The sequence below is a fragment of the Lissotriton helveticus genome, chromosome 8, assembly GCF_964261635.1.
Source record: "Lissotriton helveticus chromosome 8, aLisHel1.1, whole genome shotgun sequence".
NCBI lineage: Eukaryota > Metazoa > Chordata > Amphibia > Caudata > Salamandridae > Lissotriton > Lissotriton helveticus.
This window is the reverse complement of record NC_136069.1, coordinates 1,520,574,257-1,520,597,884: the sequence shown is the minus strand read 5'-3', so window position 1 is coordinate 1,520,597,884 and position 23,628 is coordinate 1,520,574,257. Positions and strand designations below refer to the sequence as shown.

At 45.6% G+C, this 23,628-nt stretch overlaps 1 protein-coding gene across 1 annotated transcript in view; it reads right to left on the bottom strand.

The window, feature by feature from the left end:
* The window catches only part of TENM4 (teneurin transmembrane protein 4), an 873,376-nt gene that overhangs the window by 16,545 nt on the left and 833,203 nt on the right, over positions 1 to 23,628 (bottom strand). The window contains exons 27-30 of the mRNA XM_078658490.1: positions 21,242 to 21,477; positions 11,220 to 11,516; positions 7,517 to 9,131; positions 2,038 to 2,180 (exon numbers count right to left, since the gene is read on the bottom strand). Of these exons, the coding sequence (XP_078514616.1) occupies positions 2,038 to 2,180; positions 7,517 to 9,131; positions 11,220 to 11,516; positions 21,242 to 21,477 (2,291 nt within the window). The remainder of the gene's footprint in view (positions 1 to 2,037; positions 2,181 to 7,516; positions 9,132 to 11,219; positions 11,517 to 21,241; positions 21,478 to 23,628) is intronic.

The following is a 23,628-nucleotide window of genomic DNA, read 5'->3' as shown; positions in this document are numbered from 1 at the left end:
GATAATATATTAAATTAACCCAAGGCTTCAGAATGTAATTTCAGTTTATTGCCGTTCAATGCCTGCCAATAGAAAGTAAAACTCTCTGGTGCCCTGTGTGGTTGAGTCTGGCCAGAAGGATGCTGCTATAAACCGTTCATCATTGAGACAGACATTCTAAGCAATAAATACAGGGACGGCGCATATGAGGCTGTGTCACCAGCTACCCATCAACCTAGTCTGCATAGTTTTTCTATGCTCTTTAGGACCTTTTGAAAAATATTTACTAAAGTGAATAATAAATGCAATAATTTATTGAATATAAAGTTAATATAACAATGAACCAGTGCACTACAAAACTAGTTAAATAGCCCCAAATCTTTTCACGCACTCTAAAAAAACACAGATCACCGATAAAAACAACATGTTCTGTGCACTTTGAAATCTGCAAGTATAATAGGCTGTTCCCTATCAGACTGGGGTTTCAGGCGGATTGCTTGTACACTCTGCAAAATTGTTTTTCTTAACAGCTGTTCATGGACGAGAGTAAAATGGAAAGTTGCTACAAAAGCAGTTAAAATCCAGTTTTTACGGTCAGACTGGAGAACATTATGTTGAAAGATTAGAAATGCTCGACAGCTGTGCCTAAGCATACTAAAAATCACAGAACAAATAATATTTAGAATAGAAACAGTTTCACACCGTTACAGTGAGCCGCTGCTTTAACTGATTCTGCAGTTGAAACGGAAACATTCTCCTTAATACTACCAACCAGAGAATCTTAAAGCAGCTATTGTAGCCTTATATCGGCTTATTTTATTTTGCATTCCTCTTCACCTCTGCCACTTTTTACTGGTGTGATTTACTTTAAGCAAATAACATTTCAAGAAAGCTTGTGGTTTTGAGATATTCAATCATGTTTATTTCCACTTTAGCCTCATGGCTTCGGCTGCATTTGAGGTCGAGGATGCACGGCTCCCGGAGTGACATCACCATCTCAGCAGAGCAGGTTTTGTGACGTCATTAAATGAACCTGGCATTAGCAGCTCAGAGAAAATAGGACTAACTCTCTGTGGGAAGTCGACTGAAATAGTAAGTGAATATGTAATCCAATCTAAAACTCGAGGGCCAATGAGTAAATTAAATAATGCTATAGGAGTATCGTCTAGTTTCTTACAGGTCAGTGTAGTTTTGCAGCTTAAAGAATTTCTGGATTTAACATGCTGTGCATTATTCTGCCATCTAGTGGTTGGGTCAGGAATTGTCTCATTTGTAAATACGCCCGCCCAGCTCCCTCTTAGTGAAAGTGCAAAGAGCACGCATTCCTTTTTGTATTAATTGTGCATTAATGCTCCTGAATATACCAATTTTCAATATTTTGGGGCCAATTCACAAAGGCATTTAAGAGCATGTTAACTAGTGCTGCTAGATGCCTTTGTGAAGTGAATTAGCTCCCCAGTCGTTTACATGCCAAAAACGTCAAAATACAATTTTAAAAAGCAAAGTATTGTAGATGCGTGGGAGTGCAGGTGTGGTTTGTGTGCGCAAGGGGATGCATCGATGTGCATGTTTGTGAGTGAGTGCCTTGAGGTTTGCATCTTTTAGTGCTTAATTTGTGCCTGTGGTTGCAGGGGATGGGCACTGGCCTTCATTGATTGGTGACTGTGATCTATCTTTCAACATCAAACTTTGATCCAGAAGGACAGAGAGAAAGGAAGAAGAGAAAAGAGGAGGGTGAGAAAGATTGGATAAACAGTGACAGAGAGAAAGCAATGATGAAAGCCAGAAAGAATTAGATAAAGAGACAGAAAGATGTTGGCAGACAGAGGTGGAATCAAGCCCAGGCAGCTTTAGAATTCGCCAACACGAGCCGCAGGTTCCCAAGATGGAGGCTTTGTTCCTTGAGCTTATTGTTTGGTTTACAAATTAAGGACTGGTGTATGTGCATGCCTAACAGTTCTGTGTGCGTTACAGTGTGATTTTGTTGGCGAACCTTTGCGCGTACAGGTTTGTGCATATGCCTGTGTTTCAGCGTCCCAGCATGCGCTCTCGCCTTACCTTGCTATTGTCCCACTCCTGGGTCTTCATCTGGGTGTGTATGAGCTCATATGATGGTTCCATTGCATCCAAGTCTGGCTTCGGGTAGCCTGGGATCACGTTGTGCAGCTGGAATCCAAATGTGAGCAGCCAGCTGTTGACATCTGGAATGGGCGAGACAAAAAAAAAAAAAAAAAGAAGGCACCAGTTATTCTGGTGTAACGTCATCACCTTAGGTGACCGATGACGCGCACGTCAAGGCAACGCATGCAGATGAAGGAACCGCTCCCCAGGCAAGCAACGTGCTTAACCGCATGTGCGCTAGCGGTTTTCCCGCTGCGCGCTGCGATTTTGAAAACCGCGCGTTACCTGACAAGGCCAGCTCGTCATGCGCGTAGCGCAGGCAACGCCCATGACGAGCTGGCCTTGTCATACGCGTCGAAGGGGTTAAAGGAACCGACTCTTTGAACGGCTCACAGTAGAGCATGGTCAATTTCTTCAACAAATAATGAGTAGAACAACAGGGCCATTCCTAGGCGAGAATTGAAAAATGCCGCCCCCTCCCTTTTACTACCATCACTCTCTCCCCTCTGTCATCCAGGCTAGAAGAATTAATGCATTAGATATAAAAGAACTTGCATTCAACATTTTTCCCCCTTTTGCCGCCCTAGGCGGCCGCCTAGTCTTGCCTAATGGTAGAAACGGCCCTCTAAGAACAATGTGCATCCCTGTATGGGAGGCCTTCCATGGAGCGTCTGCAGAGCATATGGATGGGGAATGCCAAGCATTAGCCACTCTCTGAAGCAGAATCTGCAAACCCCTAAATGGCAATCAATTGTCGGCTTAATGAGTCACAATTTTAAAACCAACCCCACTTTATTAGTCCCTTTTATAATGTCCTAGATAACTGAGCTGGGGCTAAGATCAAATGAAATGCTTAATTTACCGTAGGCTTGCACGAGTTTTAGAAGCTGCATTTAATAAGGTCACTATTAGCATGAGGTTGGATTAATTTATTCCGCGCGCATCAATAAAACGGTAAGTTGTAAAAGAAAATGCCCTGCGCACGCCTAGGCATCCACATGAGAGAGACATTACTGGGGGGAAAACTACTTATTTCTAAAAAGGGCAAAATAATGGAACAGAAATGTTAAGCATTCATAACACTTACTTTTGTTTATGATCTATGGTTAAGACATAATAGCATCCCATTCAATAAACTGACATTCTTCATATCTATATTTAAGATAATAGGTAGCTAGCTCAGTCAAGTAGGTATCAGTGGCACATGTGCCCTGTCCTGCTGCACCCCAAATATGCCTGTTTTTTACTACGTCCAGGGATGAGGCAAGGGGGGAGGGGAAGGGAGGCAGGCAAATAAACATTTTCTTGTACTCTTAATTGGCACATGCATACCTGTTTAATTAAAAACCCAATTAATAAGGTGGGGGGGAGGAGGGGGGTTAAGAAACTGTGACAGGGAAGCCGACACTGCAAGAAACCTAACCAAATGGCTTGGAAATATAGGGGGTCTGCAGATTACCCCGTCGGGGCGTGACGTTTTCTTTAGAGTACCGCATCCCTTACAGCGTAACCTGATGGACCTCTGAGCTCTAATGGCGAGTTACACCTTGGAATTGTCACATTTATTTAATCAATCGTGTGGTGCTCTAAACCCCTAAACGTGTGATCACAGGTATAGGCTTTGGAGAAGCGTGCTCTATTTATTCAGTATTTAATAATATTCAGACAGTTACTAGATGCTCCCAATTTTTTGCCATTGTGCAACATTCCGTCCATCATCTTGTGTGTTTTGCTGTTCACCCTATGTGGGAAGGGTATGCCCAGACGTGGGTCCCGTGCTCACTAAGCCACTGGAGTCAAGCTATCGTGGCTGAAGACGGCTGATTGCCAGAAACCGGTCCTCGGAAGCTTGTTTCCGGTCCAAGGAGGGCCTGGCTTGGCAGTTCGGTCTGGACTGTTCCCATGAGGCACAGGGTCAAGACTGATTTGCATATGGCCATGTCTGAACTGGGGTGGCTTGGTGAGCAAAATAACGATGGATTAAACCCAGATCTGTGACTGGGGGTGAATGTTTTGCCATTGTGCAACCTTCCGTCTATCATCTTGTGTGTTTCCCAATTTGAGCATATACAGAACTAGGTCATAGTAACATGAGGTTATTTGCCCAGGATAACACAGTGCAAGCAAATGTTGAAGGTGCAGTAGGTGCTGGGACTGAGGTCTCCAGGATCTCAAGCGGTGCCAGAACACAGGTAAACTGGTCGTGTGGAACCTACAGAGAGTGCTGATAAACCACAGGAGGCAGTGCAGTTTTCAACTATAGTGTACCAAAGACAAAAGAGCCCTCCGACCTTGACCACTGGGATCGTTTACCACCACTTCTCCCTGCTCCACCGATTTTCGGCAAATCCATTCTTCTTTATACATTCACAAGACTTGCAAGCTGCTTTCAGGAGCAGGAAAATATGTTTTACATTTGCAAAATATTAATAAAAAAGTCAAAACATCCAGTCACCAGGAGAAAAATCCTTTGATGGCAAAACATATTCCTCTTCTCACAGTTTCCTTCCAGATGCAATAATTCGCCGCCAGTTTCACACAAAGTTCATTTAAGGGCACAGAGAAGTGAGTGCTTAATGCAGCCAGATGTAATGAAAAGGCTAGCACAATCCATCAGGGTGTCTGAGGCTGGCAGCTGAACTCAGCACCAGGAAGTGAGCAAAACCTGAAGCATTCATGCTTTCAAGGGCCTTTGCTACCCCACCCATCTTTTAATCCCACTTTGGCCATGAAGATTCTGATGCTCCAAACCCGCTGGCTTCAAAAGTGCACCTCTCTTTTGAACTGTGTTTTGCACTGTGCTTTGTTAAAAGTGAAATTCAAGTTGAGGTGAGACAGTGACCGGCTAAGTGATTGACTGCTGAAGTGTGTAAGTGGCGTAGATACTGTGTGAGGCCCTAATTAATATAGGTTTTTGTGAATTTACTTTCAAGTTAGGGGTACAAACTAGCAAATCCCTCGCCATGATTCACATAAGCAGGACTGGTGGAATGTTTGAACTCATAAGGTGCACTCAACAATGTTGTAATCCACTATTACCCATTCGCAGCTATAGAAGCCGGGGTGGGAATGCGGGCGTCTCCGGGGCGCTCACCGTGCATTCATAGGAGAGTACAACAGCAGTAATTATCTCTAATGCAGGATTAAGAATCTTTCAATGATGAGAGAAGGAAGGAACCAGTCCTATATATTATAGGGTGTCAAAAAAAGTGGGGTTTCCACAAGAAAATATTTTCACTGTGGAGATTAAAAGAAAAATAGTAAAGAGGTTACACATGCTAAGGGTCATTTCCTCATCATCTGCACAAAGAAAATCATCAAGATATGGAAATTCCGCACACTTTCCTTTTATCGATAGGGGTAATTGTCAAAATTCACAACGAGGCAAGACCCCCAGACGTTCTCCTCGGCTTCTTTGTAAATACAACAAAAGTCAACAACTGGGCAGAATGCAACAGTAAATCTATGGGACTAGATATCACATTTTTCATTCCTATTTGGGTCCTAAGGGAGTAGTGAGGGGGTGAGTGGCAGAGCGAATGAGCAGCGAGTGTGCGAATCCTGTGAAAGACTGACTTCGATTTTTTGCACGCTCAGCATCTGCAAAAGGAAAGGAGCTGTATCTGCGATATTCCTGAATGAGCAATATTCATGAAAAATATTTACAGATCCGCCTGCTGTCTCATCTTTAATAAATGGAATTAAGGTAGCCAGTGGAGCTTAAGAGGCCAAAGGGTGAGGGAGAAGGAGGGCATTACGGTTTCTTGCCCTTGATCACAAGCTTGGCCAGGCCAGGTGATAACTTATGGAATTATATGTACTTCCTAGCCTAAGACATCCAGGGAGGTAGCATTTTTCTTACCATCACCCATCATAACCTAGAAAATTACTGGATAGAGGAACTTTGCTTCAGAGATGGGGTATTAGAAATATGTCTTTTGGGACCATTTGGTTAATCGACAATGTAGGAGTCTCTATTTTTGGACCCGTTGAAATCCCCCATTACTTCTCAATCCCAACATACTCTTCAATTCCTCTCCCCCACCAGACTACTCCATGTATGCGTGCGTGCACCAGGAAGCCGAAGGGCAGACCAGCAGGCTGAACCATGGATTTTAAACCACATCTCTGGTATACCTCTCGTTTCCAGATAATTTGAAATGTTACATTGGAAATATACTCGCAGGAAATTTTTTTTGCTCAACTGACGGTGTAGCACAATTGGGGGTGAATGGCAGATACAAATGTTCAGGGGAAAATCACATCACTGGGTTATTCTTTGGACAAATGTGCTACGTGAAGCCTTTTAAACTGTATTGTTTTTAAGGGACAGCAGATGTAAATGTATTAAGTGTCCCTTTCTACCAGCAAGACTTGTGATCAAAATTCTATTATTATTGCGTATTACGAGTATCTGCTCATGGTGTTACCTCAGCCCCTAATGAAAGGGGCAAAGATTTAACATGAATTTGATGCTTATTGTCATGAGAGTTTTTTCCAATTGAGAAAATGAAGTTCTACTAGGGACCTTAATAATCAGCACAGGTGTGAGGGTACCGAAGGACACCATTCACACGACTGAACACTTATGCGGGGATTCCAGCAGGCTAGGAAGAGGGATGCAAAGTGAATGCTAGATCAGCCACGGCCGGTCATTTGGGGCGGAGGGGCCACGCCCCTTCACCCTGTGCCCCTCACGAACAGTGTCTGTCAGGCTGAACAAAGGTCAGCATGACAGAACCTGTTAATTTCAGGTCAGGCAGCGAGGAGCCAGGCATCTGCTAACTGCACAGGTTCCTGGCTGCCTGAGCTGAACTTTTCTGGGCTGAGGAAGTCACAGCTCCTGTGGCGTGACCTCCTCAGCTCATCAATGATCCCTGAGGCCCTCCCCTCAGTGAGGAGGGGCAGTGTCACTCATTGCCTCACACCTGGGCGATTCAGTTTTAAGCCCTGAAGCGCCCACGATTGAGTGTCAATCAGTTACACTTCATCACAGAGTGGGGTGGGGTCAGCAGTCTCAGGGACTGCTGCCTTCCCTCGGTCAGCCAATGAGGGAAGGCAGCAGTCCCAAGTCTCCTGGGACCTGCGAGGCAGAGCTGGCTGCAGGCAAGTATGTGTGTGTGTGTTTTTTTTAAAATTAAGGTTTGGTGAGTTTGTGCATGCATGTATGAATGTTTGGTAAAGAGTATTGTGAATGGATGTGTTTGTGTGTGCGCGCGTGTGTGAATGCATTGCTGTGAATGTGTATGTGTATGCGTGCATGTGTCCCGTCCGCCCCCTCCCTCCTAAACTTACCAGCTGCCACTGTGCTAGATTATAAGCAGCAACAGGGTTCACTGCGACTTATCTTGCAGGCACATGAGGATGGCATAGCTGAAAATGGAAAGCTAAAAGTTTTTAAGCATGCTGATCTTACCTGTCATATAGCATTTGGTGTCCTGGGCACTGCTGATGGGGTTGTTGCTTTTGAACATGTAGAGGTTGAACGGCATTATATTACTACTGCTCAGACGCTTCCACAGGTCATGGTCAGGACTTGTCCAGCGACCGGCCATTACGTCATACTCTCTGCGCCCCATGTGGATGAGCTTGGTGAGCGGATCGTACAGACCTCCATGGTATCCGATGATGATCTGAAAGCCGGGGTTTGTGTCCGTGTAGATCTCCCCATAGGCTGTGTACAAGATTTGTTTAATCATGAGGCCTGTACCACTGAAGACAGCTAGAGGTGTGCCGATGTTGTCGCATGCTATGTAGAACTCGTCGCCACTGCTAAGCTCCATTGCAAAGAGGTGACCTTGCAGATCGTAGTAGAGCGAAGCGATCTCGGAGCTCGAATGGTTGTAGAAGTGGGTAATCCTAGTGGGGTTTGCAAGGTCGGCGTAGAAGAACTGCAAGTGATGACCATAGTTGGTTTTTCTTGACACTCTCCTGCCCAGTCCATCGTACCGATATTTCACACTCCATCCACTTACTTTGTTGTATGCTTTGATGAGGAGACCGGCTGAGCTGTACTCAAATAAGTCATTACCCTTTTGTTTGAGAAATCCATCATCATCTATTTTGTACTGAACATCTCCCAATCGTGTTATCCTATCCCGCAGATCATACCGTAGTGGAGTAAGCCGAGCACTGTTCCCAGGGCTCAGCAAGTGAAGGTTTCCATTTAGGTCATAACTATATCGCCACAGTGGTTTGTCGTTGATGGACACAGTCTGTAGCTGTCCGTCAGCATCATATTCATAGAAGTACCTGGTGGTGTTCGCGTAAGGACCCACCTTCAGTTCTTTTTTTACCACCCTTCCCATATTGTCATACTGCACAGTCATCCAGTACATGAGCGATCTGAAAATATCATACTGCACTTCCTTCACCCGCCCATAGGTATCAAAGTGCTTTGTGTGAGTCATAACCGCAGTTGTGATGATTTGGTTGATGTCATAGTAAATAACGCCAAATTTACCAAACTGTTCAGTTTTGCCTGAGACATCATCATACCGGTAGAGGTCTATGGGTAAGGGTGTCTCGTTAATCACTGCCTGCATACTGGTGACCCTGAAACTGTTGTCATAGTTGTAGTCGAACCGTGCGTTAACCATGCCTTCCTCGGTAAAGCGGAAGATCTGCCTGTCGATGAGCGGCCCGATCTGCCGGAAGCGGATTGTACACATGAAGCCCTCGTTCTGCAAAGTCACGGTCTTCAGCATTCCGGCCACCTCATCATAGACGAATCCAATTTTTGTGGTGTCATAGAGGATCTCTGCTAGTTTAGACAACTTTCCATACTTGTAGATAATGCGCCGCCCAGTTCCCAAGTAGAGAGTGTGAAGGAGTTGCCCTTCCTCTGAGAAATCTTGTATGACTGAGGCATTGCCCTCTGGGGGCCGGTAGATGTTTCTGTAGTAACCGACGGATCGGATGGTCTCCAGTGTTTGTCGGGCTACGTTGGGCATGGTCACAGACAAAAGCCGATCATTTTTGTCGAACTCGAAGATGTACTGTCTCTGGCTGTGAAGCAACAGCACCATCGACTGTAGAAGAAAAACATAGATTTCATTAATTGTTTGGAAATGCTCTTTTTAAAATAATTATAAGTGGTGCATTGTTAATTTAAAGGGGGGTCACATAATAGCTGGTCTCACAATAGCTTTCAGAAGCCAACCAAACCACATGAACCAAAGAGACATTGCTGTGGTTGTTATTGAAGAAGTTGACACAAATCACTTATTGTACCAACAAATTGCTTAAGATATCATAACATCACTGCTCACTTTAAAACATACAAAAAGTAATAGCAATGCTATGAAAATGAGACACATTAACAAGCAATGCATCATTTGTGGATACTTTTAGCTAAGCAGTGGTAATCCTGAAAATTTGGTTTGACTCCGGTGCACGGGGAACAAGACTGACATTGACTAGTCAACTAAATGGAGGATAGTGGTCAACACTGACCACTGCTAATTTTTTACTTAGAAGTTTTGGGTTTATTCCTGATGACTTACTAAAGCAAATGTTTGCCTCCTACGCCCTCTCAACTGCAGGCAACCATTCCATGGACAAGGAAATTCGCTCCCCAGTCCCCACACTGTTCAATAACCCAACAGACACCTCCTACGTGAATTTTAAGGGGGATATTCTGCCACTCGTTACAATCTTCTCAATGACAAGTCCATAAGGACCACTCTGTGACAAACACACGGTCCTGGTTAGCAAATCACAGCCGCTCTGTCTTCTACAGACCTCACTCTCCAGGTTTATTTTCAGGAATGCGGATATTTTTACACAGAAATCAATAACCAGAAAAGGCACACGAAGACGCTGTTTGTGAGACCAATATCTTTGGATAGTTGCGTTGTTTGGAGCAGATATCACTGCTACAAGCGTTTGCCAGTGACCATTCCTGAATGAATGAATGAATAACTACGCATTTATATAGCGCATGGCTACCCGTGAGCATCCCAGCGCTTTAGATAAACCCAGTCAGTCTTCCTGCTGTGATATAATGTGTTGCTGGGTGTTATGATGAGGGGCGGGGGGTTCTGACATAAAACCCAGGTGGGGCAGAGCCTGGCACAATACTTCTCAGTTTTACAATCTTAATAAATAAAGAGTGTTCAAATATACAAGGATGTGCTCTGGATTCCTATCCAGAAGGAATCCATGGGGCATTTTGGCAATGAGGATGGGACACCCATCAGGTTGACACAATCGTTTCTAAATGATCGTGCGTAATTCTTCATAAATCTTTGGGAAATGCAGGCTTTTGAAATTCACGCAGGCATACAGCACGACAATATCGTCTCCACAAACCTAACTATTCAGACGTCTTTCAAAATGGCTGGCAACTTGATGCTGAGCCACTGTTGACGCAATGTAACACAAGACAATTGGCAGATGATATGCAACAGATCAATGCTCTAGCACGGAAAGCCAACAAGGGACACAATGGGGAGCGAGTAGGGCAATGCATGGACCGCTGTTAGTGGTAGCCCATGGTAGCAGTTGCTTCCTCGGCCTTGCCCCTTGCAATGCCCTTGCTACCGTAATCTATGGAGTATGAAGGCAGCAACAGGAACATAAGGTGAGGAAGGCTTATTTGTGCCATGTTTGGTATGTGTAGTTTCCATTCCTTGCCCTCGACCTTGGAGCCTCAGAAGTACATTCGAGGTGGTTGAGGGTCTAAAATGAAGATATGAGGTCAACCCTGTGATGCTACTGTGGGCCAAGAGGTGAGTGAGGTCACCTTCTATACCCCGGTCATTGTTGTGAATCAACATCTGTGAGGACATTTCGGGAAAATAAAGCAGTGGGAGAGGATAGTGAGTACATGCCATGCTTCTATCGCAAAAGAACAGCTTGGTTCACCAATGTGTTAGGGAAACAGTATGGACTATCATAAGAAATCTCTGCTTTATTTCAAGTTAGACACATAACCATGGGACAGTCTTCCTCTAGGGATAAAGTAAAGAAAGAATGAACTTCAACTTATGAGTGCAGAAACTGATTTATGGCTAATATGTTAAACCAAACAACAACGCAATTGAAATATATAATTCTTCCTTCCACCCAGACCTCCTCCTGGCAAGAGTTAATATAGTGTGATACAGAAGACGTACCTTCTCTAAGTAAGTGTAACTCCATGCCTTCCCATCTGCAAAGATCCTGGATATGATGCGGCCCGCCTGGTCATACTCCATCCTCTCGGACATGGTGCCCCTCTGGATTCCTGCCACGTGGCCGCCCGAGGAGTAGGTCACATTGACACCGTTTAGCCTGCTGCTGGGAGACCAGAGGCTGGGTCTTCCAGCCTGGTCATAGAGGACACGCAGAGTGAATTTCCGATGGTCGTCGTAGATCTTCTCAGTTCTCGTAACACGGTCAAAGTCAATCGATAACAGGTTCCTGTTGTGGACCTAGGGAAACATAAGTGATATATGAGCAAGAGACCTCTTTGGTTGTTAGACAACCCACACAGACTTACTGCAACTCCACATAATCCTTAGAAGTTTCTAGCCCCCACTTATAAATTACCCGTGTCTTCTCTGTGCCAAGAAAGCAGACTGCTACACTCCCTGCATCAACATCTTGGTATCAACCCCCAACTCTAAAAGGCTGATAAAAGTGGACTTCGGCAGATATCTCTATACATCTCAAGATAAATATCGTATGCACTCCCTTGCAAAGTATTTTTTTTAAATAAACACATTGATTTTACGAGTGTTAATTTACCAAAATGCCTGGGGTAGCGGAAGTGACATCACATAGCCTTTGACCTCAATGACTTCACAAGAAGTGACATCATATGATCCCTGACATTTGGTTTTTCAGGAAGGCATTTTACATGACCTAACATCACAGCAATTGAGGATTTGCATTGGATAGTATCACAAAATAGGCCAAAGTTGCAATGCAAGTTGGTTTGCATCATTTTTACCAAAGGGGCATTCCATGGATGGTGCATCGGAGTGCCCATGCAACCACCCATGGGTTTTGATGCAAGTACCTATCTACAAACATTGGTAAAGAAGAATTTGCACCACAATCTTGAGCCTTCTCGAGGCAGGAGTAATTGGACATTTTTTCATTTTTGATTTTTTCCTGGTTTTCTAACTTTGCATGTGTGCTGTATTTTACAGTATACATACAAAGTAGGAACTGCTTTAAAGCATAGTTTTTGGACTGGAAGGGATCCCTTCTAGTAGAAAACCTATGCTTCAGAGAATGCACACACCGTGCACTCTGGCACAAGTGTATGAGCATTGGCGCATGGTTGGCCAAAGCATACCAGCGCCCTGGGAGAGAAAAAATGCACCTTATTTGACGCAAGGCAGCGCAGCAACTTTGGTGCAGTATTGAATAGTGTCAAAGAATAGTACATTTAGGCATCAATTTCACACAGTCTGACTCACTACTTGTCACTTGGGTCTTACTCACTTTCACTCACACACACATGCAAAACATTTTCTACCACACCTGTATGCTCTCTCTCACTTAAACACGCCCTACTCTCGCCTACAAGCATGCATGCAACATACACTTAAAACCATTTCTACTTACCATAGGTGCTAAGTGTTCTCCATTTTTTATGACACTGATAGATTTTTATTTACTATTAGTATAATGAAAAACAGGCAGACAGTAAGGCATGTGGAGCCCCCGCGTGTTCTTGGCACTGATTTTGCCACCTCTGAGGCAGGGGTTGCAAAGCCTGCTCCAGTGGTCGCAAGGGGCAAGCCAGGGGGGGTCACACTGTTGACCCCTAAATGATGTCCATGATACACAACGTGTTTAGTGACTCGTAGGTTTGTGGCTGGGGTACATGTTCGCGTGGGGCTCTATTTTTAGCATAAGGCACCCTGACACGGGGCTGGAATTAGGAAGGTGGTGTCATTTGGAAAGAACACGAGGGGTTCATGCTAAAAGTGACAAGGAGACTAATATAGCAATTTGGTTGTCCAACGCCTTGAGACCCTAACGGGTGATTAGCCGCGCTCTACAAGAACCCATATTGATTGATTGATTGCACAAACAGTTATCAGGCCTTTGGCCATGTGAATGGGGAGAGAAGATGGAACCTATCATATGTCCAGGACCTTATATCTCGCTGCTGGCGGTGCCTGTGGGGAGTGGATACAGGGTTCCAGGCAGCCGCTGGACCGCAAACCTAAAGCGACCTATCTTTCTGTAGGGGATGGCGCTGGACTAGGGAATATAGGATCGGTGAGAGCACCTTAGCAAGTCAGTTCTGAGATCACAACTCACTTCCATGTAGCTTAATATTTATTACACCCATGGGAAATATGATGTCCGGATGGATTATGGCTATTTAATATCAATAATTAGGATTAGATAAGCTGCAAACTAATACATGGGTATGGCATTATAATATAAAGTGATTATAGCATCAGGATACTGTGGAGTAGCCGTGCGCTCTATAAATTATTCATTCAGGCATGATTTATGGAAAAAAACAGTGAACATTCAACAAAAGCTCCAAAACAGTGCAATAAATGTGGAAGCCCGATGAGAATAGATGTGGCGAAGGTGCCAGCAGCGGGCGGTCTGGGGATGCTGCTTGAGACAATGAACAGAGATTGTTTTTATTATGTGATGGGGACATAATGTGAGCATTCAAAATATAATAACGCAATGCCTAAAGATGGGAAATGTATGGCCACATGGCTTTAACACACGGGAAAGTGCTCTTTAAAAGGGGAATTCTGGCGCGAAATAATTTTCAGGCGATAAAGAGCCTGGCAAAGCAAAGATTGAAGACTCTGTTCAACATAAATGAAAATGATGCGACCCAAGAGGGTGGATATTGGAAATTCAATAGAATCCGATTCTGTCGGGCAGGAGGCGCCTTTATCGTATGCCGGAGCACGGAAGCAGCTCCTGGAACTTGGCTGCCAGACAAGTTATTATGCACACCGCTGGTCCACGGATGCAAATGCCCAGGTCTCTGCATCCTCATATCCATCATTTCGACAGAGGAGGGATAAACGGCACAGGCAGTAAAGTGATTGGCACAGGATCAAACGGTGCTGTCAAGTGGCAAATCCAAGTTAAGAAGTAAAGCAGCCTGGGCTGACATCTGACAACGTAGGTAGGCATCGGACCACTTCTACTCCTAAGAGAAGTAGTAGGGTAGGGTCGATGATGCAATCCTACAATCTGAGCAATGCTGGAGGTAGGATGTGTAAACACGGACCATAACACTTGCCTCCAAATGAGCTAGGGGTTGAGTCATAGTGAATTAACCTATTTTATAAGAGATGAGAAATGAGTTTTCTGAAATTTATATAAAGTATCTACGTTGACTGTACTTTTTAATCACTATTTTTGAAAACTAAGTATTTCAATTTCAGTTTTCAAAATGGAAGTCAGCTATGTTCAACACAGAAAAGGTAGAGTGGTACCTCTGTTTCTCATAAAGCGGGTGGATGTCGGGACTGTTCCTAGATAGACGTCAGGCGCTGTTTCTCGATTGTAAAACCCATCGCACAGCTTTGGCGGAAGAATGATCCTTCTTGATCACTAGTGCCTTGACTCAAATTGAGTCATTTGGACTGCAAGGCACTCATGGGTCTCTTGAGTTAAGGCAATGAAAAGACAGGGAACCTATCTAAAAAATAAAATTCTTAAACTTGTTCCAAGTGTTATATACTGGAATTCTAGCCACAGCACCGTGGTAAGGTACCGTAGGGCAGCAGGAGATATTACAGTAATGCGGAGATGGATAGTAATTCTAGTCTTTTGTACTGGACTGTATGTAAGAAACCAGAAGTATTCATTTGAGCGCAACAAGACAATGTAGAGGCAGCATGCTTCCCAGAGACTAGCATCACTGGGAGAGCGCATGGGACAAGTAGAGAGGCTCCTATCTGGAGAAAGGACAAGCCGGGCTGTGAGTCGCGTAAGTCAGGATTGTCCAAAGTCGGCCTTGGAGTGCCAGATCCACGTCAGATTTTTAGCATTTCCCCATTTTGATAAACAAACTTATCTTAAAAATCCAGGAGAACGCTGTGTGGAGTATGAAGAAGTTGGAGATTGAGGTGTAAGAAACTATGCCTTTATACATTAGGATATGCACACTTTGTATAGGAGTTTAAGATGGACAAATGCAAGAATGCATAGGTACTTACTCATATAGGCTACATAAACAATGTGGGGGTCATTTAGACATCCTTGCTGTCACGTGCAATAACTCTCTGATGTAACAGTTTTTGTATCGGGTCATTACAGAGTTTTCGCACCCCTACATAGTGTTTAGGAAGGCAAATGGGGCATAAACAGTGCAAGCGTTTATCCACCTGTTAAAAGCATCTTTGGAATTTGGAATTTGGAACACCAGTGGAGGTGGTCCACGGCCAACGCAGAAAAGGATGCTTAGTATATGCAGACTGCATTCGAAGTGATGCACAAAGCAGTAAAAGGCCAACAGGGGCACACTATTACAACCTTCCTAATGAAGACCCATCCATGAAAACAAATCATTCTCCATGAGGAACTGAAGGCAGAGGGTGCCAATGGAACATCAACTTGCCTAAACCAATACGACATCTGTGTTTTTTTGTTTTTTTTTTAACCACATGAGCGCTAGCGAAATTCTGCCCCTGTGCTCATTTTTTAAAAAACCCATTATTCATGACGAGCTGGGCTCGTCATGAGCGTGCGAGGAGGCTACCTCATGACGAGCCCAGCTCGTCATGAGCGTCGAAGGGGTTAAATGACCAGAGGGTTAGACCCCTGACCCGGTATGCTCAGTGGCATTGGAAGTGGATCTATCCATGCAGCATCTTTACAATTGGGAGGTGCCATAATAAATAATGTATGGGACAGGAATCCAGTGAGAGCTCGCATGGAAGGGAGCCTGGTGAGCGCCCCCAAAAAGCATGAAAACCACCCAGTGATCGATCTCCTCCCTGTGAAATACGTAGAAGACAGTCTCACCCTTGGGGTTGTGGGAAAAAGGCGATTTCAAGAGACCTGTGACATAAAAAGGAGTCTGAGTAAGGAAAAAGCTGGAGACTTATCTGTTCCTTTATCCTTCATGGTCTATGTTGACAAACTCCAAAATGTGTAGCCTCCTCTGGTTCATTCACCATTACCCAGAGAATTCAATATGGCAGCAGCAACAACGAACCTTGCCCAATTCTTCCAGCGGTGAAAAGTTGGGTGAATGGGTAAGTGATGTGCGGAGATGTCGATTCTACAATGGGTAATTCAACGGATGCTATAGGACCTCACACATCACAACGCATGGAAGCTAAAGTCAACACTGTGAACACTGGCCTCATAGGGGACAAACATGTCAAAAATAGCCTTATAGGGGAGGAGCCTAGCTCGCGACCGAGATGGCCGCGTTTTAGCTCGGCTCCGTTCAATCGCCTGTTTTCTTCATTTATCCTGTATTTCTCCTGCCCCGGGAAGCCCTCCTTGCTGTGTTTCGGTATTGAGGACACTTTGTAGACACTTACCCGTTGCTCCGGTGATCCTGGGTGCTGTCGATCCTGTGCGGCGATCCCGCTCGCTTCGGAGCCTCCGGGGCGGGCTGGCCTGGACTTCCCTGCAACGCCGGGACGAGACGGAGCACGATGGTCGGCCCTTGCTGGCGCGGTGGATCTTGTTGCGGAGGCTGATGTGCGTATAGGCCGGCTGTGCCCGCTGGCGGACCCGATGGGCTTGGGCCTTGGGGTGCGAGCGCTGCCTCTCGCTGGAGAGCCCACTCATTTATCCGGCTTGGTCCCCCCCTTTGTTCCCCGGCCCGGCCATTTTGAAATTTCCGCCCGGGCACGGAGAACGGGGCCGGCGGCACAAGGGGGCCGACAAAACTCCTTCTTCTGGTGGGTCTCCTTCCTGCATTGGGACGCCCTGCCGCAGATCGGCTGACCTCCTTTTGCCTTGGTGTCGCCCCGACCGGGGCTTCCGACGGCCAAGGGCTTGCTGGGCTCCTAAGATGGCGGCCGACCCTGGATGTCTCTGCCGGGCCTGGGCGAGCACTGGGGGCCCGCCACATGGCCCGGATGCTGGATCTTGTAAAGGGCTTCCTGCACTTCAAGTTGTCCTGGATGCACTATACTCCTGGCGGGCTTCCGTGGCTGTGCCTGTCTCCGCTGTGAAGGCGGACCCTCTTCACGAACTGTACGGGCCCCCGACGTCGGATTTGGCCTCCCTGTCGCAGGGTGCGGCTGGAGTGATCCTGGACTCTGTGCCCCCGGCGGCGACCTTATCCATGGGCCGGAGACTCTCCGACGCCCTTCATCGTCCTGCCTTGTTGCCTCGGCCGCTGGTCTGCGGTCTGCTTGCATCCTGGCCTGGCCTCGCTGATCCTTCCTGTTTCTCATCGCGTTGGCTCCCCGGCCGGGGCGCTTATGCCATCCCGGCTCAGCTTGCCTCGTTGGAACTGTCCTTGGAATTGTGCCTGCGGTGCGAACGTTCTATCATAACTTTCCTGGATCCTCCGTATTTTCTTCCACGCTTCTTCTCTGGACTGCCGCTGGACCTTCTCCTGTGCCCTGTGTCCATCGCCGTTTGGTCTTTGTTGGTTCGGACGATTACAACCTTGGACAAAAGCGGACAGGGCTGAAACGACTTGTTATATGCGGTAGTCTTGTTTTTGATCTGTGACCGACATGTGCTGGTATGATGTTGAGTAACTTCATGGGGCTCCTGAAACTTATCCTGATATCGTTAACTTCCCCTGGGCTCTACCCCTCCCTCTTCACAGGTGGTGGGATGGATGCAGATAATATTGTTCTTTAGCCCTCTCCCGTGTGTGCTGTTCTTCCCCTCCCCTTGTCCTTTTCCTCTTTGTCTTTGTTTCTACCTTGTTCCCTTTCTTCTATATTTCGGGTTCTATTTAGGGCGACAGGCACGCTGCTGGGGGGTAGGCCGTAGCCTTCTGCAGGGGTGCAGGGTGGGCTTGTGGGGTGGGTGGGGGGGTCTGTTGTTGTTCTCGGGGGGGTCTTTTTCCTCCACTTTTCTCCCTTTTTGGTTCTATGGCCCTTGTGTATCCCCTTTTTCGGGGCTCTGTCTCGTCGTCTGTCCCCCTGGTGTCTTTCTGGGGTATTTTCCGGTATTACGATGATTGAGATTTGCTTGGTATGTCTTTCTTCTTTTTATTGTCTATTTTCTGCCGGATTTTTGTTTTCCTGTTTTGTCGCCCGGGGGCGAATGTTTGGGTCAGAGTCCCTTCCTTTTCCTTTTCCCTCTTCCTCTTTCCCCTCCCCCCCCTTTTGTGGGGGTTTTTTCCTTTATTGGGGGTGCGTTTCGTATTGTTTTGTACTTGGGTCCTTTTATTTGCTATCGATGGGACGGGTGGTGGCTGCGGTGAGCGGGCATTGGACAGTGCGCGCAATGACCTTTCCTCTTGTCCGTTGTTTTGACCGGTGCTTATTGGTATATTTCGCTTGTATTTGTCTCTCCTGTATTTTTTATGATCGCTGTGCTGCTGCCCGCCGCGGCCCCACCCCTGTGACCTTGTTTCGCGGCCCACACTGCTCCGGAACTCCCTGCCCCGTCTCTTTAAAAAAGAGAAAACTACCTTTCTAATTGCTTGCTCCTGTGACTGCTCTAAGATGTTTTTGTTTCTCCTGTTTCATTGCCTTTGTATCCTGTGACGCTCAGTGCTTTGTTTTTGATGTTTTGTTATGTGGTGGCCAGCCCGGTGGGTTGTGGGCCCGTATTTGTGAGCTCTTTCTGTACAATAAAGGTTTCAAAAAAAAAATAAATAAATAAATAAATAGCCTTATAAGCAGCAAAATGACTATAATGACCTATAGGGAGAATAATGTAAGGAATAAGTTAAGGGAACAAAAATCTGCAGAATGTCCCTACAGGAGATAACAATGTGGAGAATATCCTCATAGGGTACACAAATCAATAAAACGACTTTAGGGTGGGCGTTATACTTCAGAATAAGCTCGTAGTCAATAAAAATATGAAGTATAATCTCAGAAGGTAGACTAAAGCAAACAATAACCTAGAGTGGAGGGTAATGCAAAGTGAATCCTCACAGAGGACCATGATGAGGAGCAGGACAGCACAGAGAACAGTAATGAGAAGAATCATCTCCCAGTGGACAATAATGTGAAGACTAGCTCTAGAGGGGAGTTCATGCAAAGATAAATATCGTAGGTGACAAAAGGAGGAAGATTACTCCCAGGCAGATACTAAAAAACGTCAAGATGAAGTTCAGCCTGGACAATAACAAAACAACCTCAGTGGGGGCAATAACAAGAACTACAGAGGTGAAGTCAACTGAAAAATAGCTTCACACGGTCCAGTCCAGTAATGTGAGGATAATCTCAGGAGGGTAAAACATGAAATCATCAAGAGGGGAGGGGGGCAGGGGTACGAAGGATAACTTAAGAGAGTGCAAGAACATAAAGAATATCCATAGAGTCTGGCATGCTAACATAATAAGGGATGTGTGAATGTTAACACCACCAGAGTAAGGATGAATTTACTGAAAAAAGGTCAGTTCAGGCTTTGTGAATTTATCCCCGCTGAGTGCTTGTTGACTTAGTGGAGTGCTGGTATTTTTTCAAGCTCGCATCATATGAATGTTTTATACCCTGGCCTCGAAGCAAATCTTACAGGGAATGAACAAGCAATGCATGATGCAGCAGCTTGGCGTATGCCCAGCCGGCCGTGCACATTACGCCATTTCACAGACAGATGAGCCGGATTCTCTGCCGAGGAACGTGTAAACTTGATGCGCTCGCCCGCATACTTAAAGAGGACCTCCCACAAAAATAATGTAGCAAATGCATGGGCGAGCGCATCGTGCCTCGCGGATTGCGCGCTGCTTTCTGTAGGCAAGACGATGGCCTCTGAGGATGGTCGGTCCGAATGTTGAAGCTACCCTACCACCACTACTAACAATGTGGGCACACCGCACACCACCGCAACATCATGGCTGTATTTCCTCTCACCGTTTGACATAACATAGTGTCCCCCAGGAGGGCTGGTTTCATGCTAGATTTCAGAATAAACAATGATTATGCAAATAAGTTCCATTTAGATCCATTGTATGTAAATTTATCTCAGGTGGATGTCCTGAAACTATGACAAGGACACCTGAAAATCCGCTTTCTCCAAATTTGAGGTGATGAGTAAATGACAGTGTCCTCGAACACTTGGAGGTATTTCTAAGCCACTTCTTTTTAGAAGAAATGTGGTTAATTGCAGGAGGCAAGAAATTAAAAGGCGGTTTTACCTATTAGAACAGGCGCCTACTGACAGTGGGCGTCAACGATTGGCCATCGGCTTCAAAGGTTAGTTTATCCTCCCCCAGGAAGGTGGGATAATCAAGATGTACTATGGGCTTCCAAACTGTCTGCTGAGTGAGTTTCCTTACCCCTTAGAGCAGAAACTGGGCAGGCAGAGCCAGGGACATAACGCACAATGTGCACAGTAGATGAGCGAGTCCCTTTGTTCGACAGCGGCATCAAAAATCCAGAGTACCGGGTTATATTTTTCCCTCGCGTTCTTATTCGAAGTTCACACAGCTAATAGAAACACTAAAAGCACTGAGCTGGTTTCATGTGGATTCTTTTTTTTTTTTTATTCTTTTCAAATTATATTTAAGACGAAAGAACATATTGTCATTTTTTTCTACAAGGTCCTCATGTGCCTTCCCTCTCCCTCTTATATCTCTCCTTCATGTTTGGAATTTGGGTCAAGCCCTTTATCTTCCCCACAACATCTAGGTCACAGCATGGGGCTTTGGTTCTGCTGTCTAGCCTTGTTCCGCAAAGGCCTGTAGGCACACAGAAGTCACTCTTTTTTCAACAGGGCGGGAAGAAGAATGGATTGATTAATGTGACTTAAGTTAAAATAGCGGCCCTTTACATGGCACTGCAAGGCCATCAGCCTTCTGTAGGGATGCCCAACGTGTCCCCCAGGAGGGCAGGTTCCATGCTAGATTTCAGAATAAATAATGATTATGCAAATAAGTTCCATTTAGATCCATTGTATGTACATTTATCTCAGGTGGATTCCCTGAAAGTTTGGCTTGGAACTTGCCTTTCTGGGCCTACAATGGACCACCAACCCCTGTCCCGGTCCATATTAATTTCCATTCATGGTTATTTCATCTCGAGTCAAGTATTGCTTCACTCTGGATACTTACTCTTAGTCTCCGTCCAAATACTGTGACCTGTCCCCGTGCTTGCTCTTTCCGCTGCCTCCACTCCACCAGGTTTAAGCCATTATCAATGGGAAGGGTCACATTCCTCTTCCCCACCGTAGGGTTCACTGTGCCGGCCAGAAGATGGGGCTCGGTCTGCAATGCCACCTCCATTCCGTTAGCCAGGATGAGTCGGAGGGAGCCGTCGGCGCCAATGTAGTAGCTGTTTCGCACTTGGTCTAGAGAAAGAAGGATAAATAAAATGAACTTCTAATTTTTATGGTTATCTTGACATTTCTGAGGTTCCTAAATGTTTTTATCGCATAAAAGTTGTTTAAGATTTCTTATGTCATTGGTTAGGTATTCAGTTAGACAGCGGGCGGGCACAATTGTAAGATAACAAAATGGTTACTTACCTGTAGGAGTAGTTTTGCAGATTGAATACATTTCTTGATTCACATGCTATACATTAGTCATCTACTGGTTGGGTCTAGAACTCTGCTCTTTTATATTGATCCCTTTTCTCTTTCCTTGTTGTTTGCTGTTGTTGGGCATCCACTGTCCCCACCCTTTTGTGCTATAGAGATCCACGTCTGACGCCTCTCCCTCGAAGCACACAAGCGAGCTTGGTGGGCAAATGTGAATCCAGAAAATTCTTCAAGCTGCAAAACTACTTTAACAGGAAAGTAACCATGTCATTTTGCGGCATGAATCTTTTCGGGATTCACATCCTGTGCATTGTTTTCGTAGTGATTTTCTTCACTGTGGAGGCTGAACTGGAGATGAGGTTGAGCTTGTAGACAAATGTTTCAGTACTTTCTGTCCCACTTGTGCCTCTCTGTTCATCTGCACGTCAATGCAGTAATGTTTTTTGAGTGTGTATACTGGCGACCACATGGCTGCCATACATATGTTGCTTAATAGAACATTTGCCAGAAAGCCTATTGTAGCCCCTTTCATTCATGTCGAATGTGTTTTTGGTTTGGTAATAGCTGTAGGCCACCTCCTTTGTGACATTTGGATTGTTTGAGTAATCCACCTTGAGATGGTGTTCTTAGTGACTGTTTTCCCTCTATTATTGTCTGAGAATGATATAAAAAACTATTTTCCGGATTGGCTTTGTTTCCTCTACATTATACATTATTACCCGTCGGGCATCCAGTGCATGCAATGCTCTTTCTGGCTGAGTCTTTGGCTATTGGAAAAAACTTGGTATGTGGGTTGTATGGTTTTTGTGGAAGTGGGATATCATCTTTGGTTGGAAGTGTGAGTTGGTCCTCATGACCACTCTGTCTTTGTGTATGTGCATGTCTGGTTGCTGCATGGTGAGTGGTTTCAGCTCGCTTCCTCTACAGAGGGATGTTGACGGTTATGCTCGTACTTTCCTTACTTCTCCACAGAAAACAAAACCTCGGCTTGGTTTTCTATAAAGACTTCTTTTTGATTGCATTATAAATGTTTTCCCTCCAGAACTTGACATTGCTTGCGACAAACGTTTGGTATATACTTCTTCTTTTCGACTACTGTAGAGTCTTCAGCGATGCATGCAAACTTCGCAGCAGAAAAATAGAACCTGAAGATGGTGACCACGCATGAGGGCTTCCGGTGAGGGGGTGTCGGACGTCAGTAGAAGCTGGACTACGCTCCAAATGGTGGGGACAGTTGATGCCCAACAAAACAAAAAGAGGAAAGAGAAAAGGGACCAATATACAAGCAAAGAGTTGCGGACCCACCCACTAGATGGCATCCCAAAAAGCTTCAAACTGCAAATCAGAGTTTTATCCTAGATAAGAGTCCTGAGGAGAATGTTAGGGCCACTAACTAGGTGAAGGGTATTTATCTTCTTCACAATAGGGCATGCTCATTAAGTGACCAATCCTATAAGAACATGCCTGTGCTGGAGTGAGTCGAGCCCAATAGCAGGTTTAGAGTAGCACTTGACACCAAAGAATGACAGAGCGCGCAGGAGTGAGCATGTGCATCTCCGGCTTGAACTGTTATTCTTTGAAAATGAGAGCCACCAATGAGAAGAGGGAAATATCGTGCCAACACAGGGAGCCAAAAGGGGAGAAGAGCATCCCTGCCACACTATCAATCAATCAATCAATCAACCATTTGTAGAGCACGCTACATACCCGTGAGGGTCTCAAGGCACTGGTGGAGGAGAGGGGGGCGTCTACTGATCGAACAGCCAGGTCTTGAGAAGTCTCCTGAAGGTCAGCAGGTCTTGGGTCTGTCGTAGGCTCAGTGGGAGGTCTTTGTGGCGAGGTGGGAGAAGGATCTCCCGCCAGTGGTTGTTCTTCGGATGCGCGGGACAGTGGCGAGAGCGAGGTGGGCGGAGCGGAGCTGGCGGTTAGGGATGTAAAGGAAAGTCGTCTGTTGAGGTAGGC